General features: G+C 43.9%; 1 protein-coding gene across 6 annotated transcripts in view; it reads left to right on the top strand.

Moving 5' to 3' along the window:
- nav3 (neuron navigator 3) overlaps positions 1–10,214 on the top strand; it is a 219,091-nt gene that overhangs the window by 202,666 nt on the left and 6,211 nt on the right. For all 6 annotated transcript variants that reach the window (XM_043708780.1, XM_043708778.1, XM_043708782.1 and 3 more), the window contains 4 exons: positions 1,096–1,167; positions 1,966–2,162; positions 2,258–2,376; positions 8,366–8,569. In XM_043708780.1, coding sequence (XP_043564715.1) covers positions 1,096–1,167; positions 1,966–2,162; positions 2,258–2,376; positions 8,366–8,569 — 592 coding nt within the window. The remainder of the gene's footprint in view (positions 1–1,095; positions 1,168–1,965; positions 2,163–2,257; positions 2,377–8,365; positions 8,570–10,214) is intronic.

Genomic DNA, 10,214 nt, shown 5'->3' with positions numbered 1-10,214 from the left:
TACCTCAGATTACAACAGGATCTGGACCAGATGAGCCAATGGGCTGAGAAGTGGCAGATAGAGTTTAATTCAGATAAATGCGAGGTGCTGCATTTTGAGAAAGCAAATCTTAGCAGGATTTATACACTTAATGGTAAGGCCCTAGTGAGTGTTGCTGAACAAAGAGACCTTGGAGTGCAGGTTCATAGCTCCTTGAAAGTGGAGTCACAGGTAGATAGGATAGTGAAGAAGGTGTTTGGTATGCTTTCCTTTATTGGTCAAGAGTATTGAGTACAGGTGTTGGAAGGTCATGTTGCAGCTGTACAGGACATTGGTTAGGCCACTGTTGGAATATTGCGTGCAATTCTGGTCTCCTTCCTATCAGGTTGGAGGATTTGAGCAATAGGGAGAGGCTGAACAGGCTGGGGCTGTTTTCCCTGGAGTGTCGGAGGCTGAGGGGTGACCTTATAGAGGTTTACAAAATCATGAGGGGCATTGATAGGGTAAAAAGACAAAGTCTTTTCCCTGGGGTCGGGGAGTCCAGAACTAGAGGGCATAGGTTTAGAGTGAGAAGGGAAAGATATAAAAGAGACCTAAGGCACAACTTTTTCACGCAGAGGGTGGGACGTGTATGGAATGAGCTGCCAGAGGAAGTGATGGAGGCTGGTACAATTGCAACATTTAAGAGGCATTTAGATGGGTATATGAATAGGAAGGGTTTGGAGGGATATGTGCCGGGTGCTGGCAGGTGGGACTAGATTGGATTGGGATATCTGGTTGGCATGGACGGGTTGGACCGAAGGGTTTGTTTCGGTGCTGTACATCTCTATGACTCTATAAGTCTGACACATTTGTGTAGAGAGAAACAGGGTCAATGTCTCAGATCCAGTGACCTTTCTTTTTGTTTCCGATTCCCAGCATCCACAATTCTTTGTTTTATTTTACACAAAAGTGAACTCACTTGCTCTTTAATGAAAAAAAAAGGAAACTTTTATTTCCCTGAGAGCGCAGTTATTCAGACTGGGGATATTCTGTTGGGGGAAAATTGCTCCTTTTGATTTGGAGCTGAAGTGTTTGTGGCAATGGTATAACTTGTATTATTTTTAATGTCTGCAGTCCCTATGTTATTGGAACAATGAACCAAGCTGTCTCGTCCTCTGCTAACCTGGAACTTCACCACAACTTCAGGTACTCGTGAAGGCTGATGCCAAACCTTCTGCATGATCATCTTCCTCCTCCAACTTCCCTTCCCCTTAAAAATGGTGTCATTAGATGAATCCATTGAGTCATCGGGGGTGGGGGGCTTCAGTTCACTTGTAGCCACTTCCACTTTGGGATCAGAAAATACAAGGTACAAACCTCACTCCACACTGTCCCAGTGGAGACGTGGAATTCCATGTTAGGATCCAGAAGGATATTTGTGTTGGAAGTAGGTGACACATTCCCCATCCTGCTCCCTGGGTTTTGGGATCACAATAACCCTCCCCTTGATATGTGACTAATGTCCCCGAAGGAGAGTAAACATACCAGCATCAGGATCAGGAACAGGAGTAGGTCACTCAGTCCCTCAAGCCTGATTCCCCAGTCAGTAAGCTCATGGCTGATCTGACTGGGGCTAGTCTCCTCTTTCCTGCCTACCCCGAGTCATCTTTAATTCCCTTGTTAGGCAAAAATCTACCTTGGTTGGGAGCTCGCTTCCACAAACAGTGAATGCTGGATCAGTTATTAACTTTAAATCTGAGATTTTTTTTGTGAAGTAGAGATATTAGAGGCAAAAGGCAGGTGTATGAGGTTAGGCCACAGATCAATCACAATCTCATTCAATGGTAGAACAGGCTCGAGGGGCTGAATGGCCTACCTCTTATACTATGTTTGCAGGCAATATAATTCCACCAGGCAGCACCTTCAGGAGAATAAAGTGAATGAAATAGAGGTGATGTGCATGTACTGTTGCAAATGATCTCCTTTTCTGTTTTTGCTATGCAGGTGGGTACTCTGTGCCAATCATACTGAACCCGTGAAAGGATTCCTGGGTCGCTATTTACGCCGTAAGCTAATTGAGACTGAAATCGATAGAAATATGCGCAACAGTGACCTCTTGAAAATCATTGACTGGATCCCCAAAGTGTGGCAGCATTTAAATGGTTTCTTAGAGACACACAGTTCATCGGATGTTACTATTGGTGAGTTAAAATACATAAACAGTCACCCAGTTTCCAATAGGGGACAGGCTTAGAGAATGCATATTTATGGATTGTTTACATTCCCTGTCCTCCAGGTCCACGTCTCTTCCTCTCGTGCCCTTTGGATGTAGATGGCTCCAGGGTTTGGTTCACAGACCTGTGGAATTATTCTCTGATACCATACCTTTTGGAAGCAGTTCGTGAAGGCCTTCAGGTAATGTCTCTCACATGTCTTTCTGAAAATTAGCTCTGCTGTGTTTGTGCATTCGGGTATTGAATCCACCTTCATATCTAATATCTCCAATGGAGGACTGTGCACCAGACTCAAAAACATACCAATAGACGGCTCATGGTAATTTCCTACCACGGTCAGACATGAGTAAATCACCAGCAATTATTTACTGACTTCTCTGATGCATCAGCAGAGACCATTTGTGACTGCACACTCTTTCTGAGAGCTGTCCAATTAGTCACACCATTACCTTACCCTCCCCCTGGCTCCTCTATTCAGCGGAGAAAGTGAGGACTGCAGATGCTGGAGATCAGAGCTGAAAATGTGTTGCTGGAAAAGCGCAGCAGGTCAGGCAGCATCCAAGGAGCAGGAGAATCGACGTTTTGGGCATGAGCCTGTGAGAAACAAAGCTCACTCACTTCAATAATTTCAGTCCGAGACTGAGAAACAAAGCTCACTCACTTCAATAATTTCAGTCCGAGACAAGATCTGAATCTGTAGTGTCATTTATTTCACACTTGCAAGTGGGTGTGATGTCCAGTGCCCATAAGGCAGAGGACATACACACACCAAATTCAATTCATACACAATATTTATATAATTTGGTTTCTTTTGTTTTACATTGCTCCTCCCCTGTTTACATCCTCCACTTCCCTAAGACTGGCCCCATTACTCCTGTTTATCTCTTGCCTTATCCGGCCTTGACTGTGACAAAATGCTTATTTCTGACCTCACAAGGCCGTTTGACCTCATCCCATCCTTTGCTTACCATTATCTGCTCCCTCCATCTGTGCTGCCCCCCACAGCATCTTATCATTAAGCCCTTTTAACTGGGGTTTGTTCCTGTGTTTCTGTAAAAGTGGGAAACAGATGTTTATACCTACTGTTTGTACAGACATATCTAATTTAACTGCCTCTCTTCACAGCATTTTATCTATTCGCCCGTAATATCTATCATTGTCTTGCAGTCCCGTTTCTTTCTTGCATATATTTTTAGCTAATACAAAAACAATTATATATTTCCTCCACATCGTTTCCATTCTTGTTGACTCAGCTCTTGGCTAAAACAATTACACACTGGTGTGAGTTCATTTACTTTTATATAATCAATTATAATTGCAGAATTGCAGAAGTAACATTAATTTACCTATATCCCACAAGCCCTTCTTCAGGAAATCATACTGAGCCCGTGAAAGGATTCCTGGGTCGCTATTTACGCCATAAACTAATTGAGACTGAAATCGATAGAAATATGCGCAACAGTGACCTCTTGAAGATCATTGACTGGATCCCCAAAGTGAAGGAGGGCTCATGCCCAAAACGTCGATTCACCTGCTCCTTGGATGCTGCCTGACCTGCTGCGCTTTTCCAGCAACACATTTTCAACTCCTCTATTCAGCCCCTTGTATGTTTCGCGATCATGTATTTATCCAATTCTTTTTTGAATCTTAACTGTTGAATCCTTTCAAGAATTATGTTCCAGATCATCGCAACTCTCTGTGTTTCAGGATCTCACATCCTCTCACACTTTGCTTCTGTAGCCAGTTTCCACAAAGCTCTGTTCTCTGGTTCGGGTCAGCGCTGTCTGTGTACATCAACCTGCAGACCTGCAGTCTTGTCACTTACATCATGAATCCAGCAGTTGTCCCAAACTTGATTGGGTTTTTTGAGGATGTGACCAGGAGGATAGATGAGGGCAAAGCAGTAGACATTTTCCACATGGACTTTAGTTAGACCTTTGACAAGGTTCCGCATGGTAAATTGGTTAGTTAAGTTAGAATACATAGAATTCAGGGAGAGCTACCCAATTGGATACAAAATTGGTAGGAGACAGAGGGTGGTGGAGGATTGCTTTTTGGATTGGAAGCATGTGACCAGTGGTGTGCCACAGAGATCAGTGCTGGGTCCACTATTGTTTGCCATTTATATAACGATTTGGATGAGAATACAGGAAGCATGGTTGGTAAGTTTGTGGATGACACCACAATAGGTGGGGTCGTAGAGAGCGAAGAACGTTAGCTAAGATTACAAAGATATCTTGATCAACTGGGCCAATGGGCTGAGGAGTGGCAGATGGAGTTTAATTTGGAAAAAAATGTGAGGTGTTATATTTTGGTCAGGCAGACCAGGGCAGGACTTACACAGTTAATGGTAGGGGCCTGGGGAGTGTTGTCAAACAGAGAGACCAAGAGGTTCAGGTACATAGTTCCTTGGAAGTTGCGTCACAGGTAGACGGTGGGAAAGAAGGCTTTTAGGACAATTGCCTTGAGTGCTCAGACTATTGGGTTTTAGAGTTGGGGTGTCATGTTGCAGTTATTCAGGACCTTGGTGAGGCCACTTTTGGAGTACTGTGTACAGTTCTGGTTGCCCTGCTATAGAAAGGATATTACTACATTGGAAAGGGTGCAGAACAGATTCTAGAGGTTGTTACTGGGACTGGAGGGTTTGAGTTATAAGGAAAGGCTGGTTAAGGCTGGGACCTTTTCACTGGAGTGTAGGATGTTGAGGGGCAACCTTAAAGAGCTTTGTAGAATCATGAGGGGCATGGATAAGATGAATGGCAGGTGTCTTTTCCCAACAGTAGGGGAGTTCAAAACTAGAGGGTACAGGTATAAGGTGAGAGGAAGAAGATTTAAAAGGGACCTGAAGGGCAACCTGTTCACACTGAAGGTAGTTTGTATGTGGAATGAATCAGTGGAAGTGGTAGGTTCAGGTACAGTTACGACATTTAAAAGGCACTTGAACAGGTACATGAATATAAAAGGTTTAGAGGGATATGGGCCAAATGCAGACAAGTGGGCCTTGTTTAGTTTGGTAAACTTCATCAGCATGGACAAGCTGGATGGAAGGGTCTGTTTCCGTGCCGTATGACTCTATAACTGGGGATTGACGGACACTGACACTGAACCGGATTAAAAGCAGATGACCTTGTCATTTATCTCATTGCTGCCTGTGGGAGCTTGCTGTGCAGAAATTAGCTGTTGTGTCTCCTACTTTCCATCAGTGGAAACAGTGCAAAGAATTCCTTAATGTGTTTCTTAGTTGACTGTGAAGCACTTTGGAATGTGTTAATATGGCGAAAGGTGCTATAGAAATGTATGTTCATTGTTTTCTTCAGGATGGAGTGAGCTTTTCTCATTGGTATTTGACTGGTGAGTGTGTTCAGGACACAACCTTCACACATTAACTAACATGAAAAAGATAATCTGAATAAGCTATACATTCACTTTACATAGTCACTGCAATAAATAAGTGGCTCGTGCTGCTATAAGCATTCACATTCCTTCATTATTCTGCTCTTTATTTTGTATTTTTGCCTTCCTGCACGAATGTGGAACCACAGTTAACTTCAATCTTTTCAATTCAGCCTCTGATTGCAGGTTTCTCACTTGCCAAGTAATTACTTTGGGTTTTGAGACTCGTTACAAGACCAATTCCCAGACAGGGTTACTACTAACGAGGACCATATTGTAACCCCTTATTGGTCAGGTCACAACAGCTTTGGTGACACCGCGTCCCTAAAGGCTCCTTTCTCCGACTCATTGAAACCATCTTGTGGGTTCTAGTATTGCCTCAATCGCAGTAGTCCCATTCACAATCCCTCATTCTTCCTTCAGTGTCATGTCCTTTTCTCATGAAAACACAGCCTCTGCCTTATTGAAAGATACTTGCTTCAAACCAGAATCTGGTTAAAGAATCAGAAAGAACGCATCTTATGTTTTCCTTTGTAGAGAGGAGAAAGAGCTCAATTGGACAATCTAGAGAGCCCAGATAGATTATGGTTGTTTTCCTTCAAGCAGGGAAGGCTCAGGGGATCTGACTGAGAGATGTAGGCAGGGTAGTTAGGGAGAAGAATTTCTCTTAGTAGAGGGGGCAGTAACCATGGGGAAGAGTAAGGAGCAGGAGATTTAGAGGGAATTTGCTGAAGAGGTATCTGGAATTCTGTGCCTGAAAGTGTGCTAGGAACCCTCAAAACATTTAATAAGTATTTAAGTGAGCTTTGAAATGCCATAACATACAAGGCTACAGGTCAAGTGCTGGAAAATGGGATTGGGATAGTAGATATTTGCTGACTGATGCAGACATGATGGGCTGAAGGGCCTCTTTCCCTTCTGAAGAAAAATCTCCATGACTGTTTGATAAATTCCCATTCTTCTGAACTGAGAAACAGAGAAAGATATGGCTGACCCCATCCCACAACAATTAACTTTCTGTTTACCCTTTGCTGTTTACTTGTTCATCCCTGTTGCTGCTGAGAAGGTAATCTCTCTGGATTGGGGATGGGACCTGTGGGGTCATGAGCATGGTCAAGGGGTTGAGCCAGACCTTGTCTCTCTCCTCCTTATGCAAGGTCTGTCCAACTATCTCAACCACGGATGCTCCACATTAGATCTCTCAAGAGTATACAGAATAGGAACTCCTAATGTAGGGAATACCTCATCCTTATTTGAGGTAGTTGGAGACTTCAGGAGAAGAAATTAATAATTTACTTTATATATATCTTTTATGACCCAGACCAGGATGCAGAGTACTTTGGAAGTTGAGTAAATGTTGAAAATGTGAGTGAACATTGCAACTAATTGAACAAACAACAAGCTCTTATAACTAGCAATGCTATAAGTGACGAGATAATGTGTTTTTAGTGATAGTGATTAAAGGTTAAAGGAGATGAAGACACCGGGGAGCACTCATCGGCGTTTGTGCAGGATAATGTGTAAAATGATATCCATTCACCTGCATGGACAAATGGGGTGTGGGGTCTAATGGTTTATCTGAGAGATGGCACCTCCAACCCTCCAGAACAAAGACCATAACCTTAACATTAGAGACGGGCTGTTCAGAGATGGTGTCAGGAACAGCTTCTTCACACAAGGGGTTAATAGGATCCTGCAACATTCTCTTCCTTGAAATCTAGCCCCAGCTCAAAGCTTGACCTGAGATTGCTAGGTTTCACAGATCAGATACAAATCAGCTTTGACCAAATTTACAGCACAACAAGCCCATCATGTGACTGACCTCGTCCTGCTCTAGTCACAGAATCACAGGATTGTGTCAGCACAGAAGGAGGCCATTCAGCCCATCATGCCTACACCGGTTCTATACACAGTCCTATCTCCTACCTTTTCCCCATTTTCCTGCACAGCATTGCTATCCAAGTAACCATCCAGAACCTTCCAGAATGCCTGAATTCAACCTGCTCCTGCCAAGTTTCCAGGCAGTGTCTTCCAGATCTTTAACTATCACTGTGTAAAAAAGATTTTCCTCACATCACTTGCACCTCACTTTAAATCTATGCCCCTCTTGTTCTTGTCCCTTTTATGAGTGGGAACAGCATCTTCTTATCTACTCTGTCCAGCCAAGTCATGCATTTAAAAACCTCTGTCAGATCTCCCTCTCAGCCTTTTTCCCTCTCCAGGTAAAACTGTCCCAACCTCTTCAATCTCTCCTCATCGCTGAAGTTTCTCATGCCTGGAACTATTCTTGTAAATCGCTCTGCGCTCTCTCCAGCACATTCACATCTTTCCTAAGATGGGCACCCACAATCTAACCCTAACACTATCTCTGACTCTAACCTTAACCTTAACCTTAACCCTAACCCTAACCTAACCCTAACCCTAACCCTAACCCTAATCCATCTATACACAGTGCTCCAGCTGAGGTCTAACGAGGGCTATAACTGCATTACTCTGAGAGGGTCACTGGACCTGAAATGTTAACTCTGTTTTTCTCTCTCCACAGATGCTGCCAGACCTGCTGAGTTTCTCCAACAATTTCTGTTTTTGTTTTTGTGTCTTGATCTCCAGCATCTGCAATTCTTTCTGTTTTGTATCAATAAACTGGATAGGTCATGCCAGGCTCTGTTTCTCTCTCCAAAGTTGCTGCTAGACCTGTTGAGATTTTCCATCAATTTCTGTCTTTGTAATTGTGTGAGCTGGTTGAATTCCCATCTCCATCTTCTTCCATTTTCCAGTTATATGGCAAGAGAGCACAGTGGGAGGATCCCGCAAAGTGGGTGGTGGACACGTACCCATGGAATGCTGGCTCACTGCAGCACGAGTGGCCATCTCTGCTGCAGCTACGACCCGAGGACGTGGGATATGAGGGTCACACATCTGCCAAGGACAGTGGCTCCTCCAAGCATGTCCCCCAAAGCGATAGTGATGGTGACCCATTGGTAAGTGATGCTGTGACATACTGCCCTCCAATGAGTGTTAGCTTGCTTGCTCTGTCCAGTGACAGCACTCACCTGCTCTGTGACTGCCCGGTTTTGCATTTCAGTGAATTGTAGCACAAGCTTCCCATCGGTCACAATGCAGTGAGGAAATTATCAGAACGACAAGAACCATCTCAAAATGGGCAGGTGCTGGAGGCTGACAGTGAAATAAAGTTTTGGGCTTTGTATTTTTACCCTGAACATAAAACTAAACTGCACATGAGAATACGTGACAGAGTGTTCAGAGGAAAGGCCAATAAAATTATACTACCCTGTGCACATGGAGGTTTACAATATTATAAACAACATTGCAACATGCATGTCTAATGCCCTTCAACATGCAACATGTTTTGAGGCAAAATTTGTAAAACTAATATCACCCAGTAAGACTTCCTCTTACCAAGTGTTGCTGCTGGAAGATCCTTAAATGCTGACCTCACGTTCCACTCCCCCGGCAGAGTTTACATTCCCAGACCGATACCCTCCGGTATTCCATAAGCATCAGACCTTGTCCTCGCCCATTCCTCATCCACCTGCTGCCCCATGGTGACATCACACATGAACCAATGGCAGCCAGCTCAATCTCACCAACAACTCTTCCAATTGCTAATTATCTGATAGAGCACTGGATGAGCAAAATCTGCTTCCAGTCAAATATGGAAAAAAACTGAAGCCTTTTTCTGCCGTTTCCCATCTCGAGCTCTGTTTCCTAGCCACTACCTCCTTCCCTGGTCACTGTATGAGGTTAAATCATGGTGTACCCAAGCCTGATAACACTTCACCCTGAGATGAACCTTGGACCATAATCTGCACCATTTACCAAACCCACCTATTTTCACCTCCATAACCGTAATACTGCGGCCATTCCTCAGCTCACCTCCTGCTGGGACATTCATCTGCCACCTTTGTTATCCTTAGACTTGACCATTCAGAATTTCCATTGTGTTTAATCCTCTGTAAATCTGAGACAATCAAAAGTTCATATTGTATCCTATTCACACATCTCTCCTGTTCTCAATGACCAACCAGGCCTCTAGCAAACAGAGCTACAATTTAAACTCCTCACCCTTCTGTTCAAATTATTGCCCAACCTCACCCCTTTATGGTTTCTCTCCAATTCTTACCTCATGAGCAGCTTATCGTCAATCACTTCACAACAGAGTGCAATGACAATATCCTCACCATCCTCTCTGTCTTCAATATCCTTAATGTCCTCAATATCCTCACTGTCCTCAATGTCCTCGATATCTTCACTGTCCCCAATATCCTCACTGTCCTCAATATCCTCAATATTGCTGTGGTTCTGTTCGCCGAGCTGGAAGTTTTTGTTGCAAACGTTTCGTCCCCTGTCTAGGTGACATCCTCAGTGCTTGACGCACTGCAGCACACCAGAACTGCAAAAAGAGGAAGAGGAACACCTATACAAGGTATTCGCCAACAACGGATATCCTCGCAATTTCATCAACAGATGCCTAAGGGAAAGACAACGGAACGAGGACATGCCGCAACCCAAAGGACTAGCCACACTACCATACATAAAGAACATCTCTGAACTGACAGCCAGACTGCTGCGACCACTAGGACTTATAACAGCACACAAACCAAC

This window comes from Chiloscyllium plagiosum, chromosome 19 (genome assembly GCF_004010195.1).
Source record: "Chiloscyllium plagiosum isolate BGI_BamShark_2017 chromosome 19, ASM401019v2, whole genome shotgun sequence".
NCBI lineage: Eukaryota > Metazoa > Chordata > Chondrichthyes > Orectolobiformes > Hemiscylliidae > Chiloscyllium > Chiloscyllium plagiosum.
Note: the sequence above shows the minus strand (reverse complement) of the source record. Positions and strands in the feature narration are given on the sequence as shown.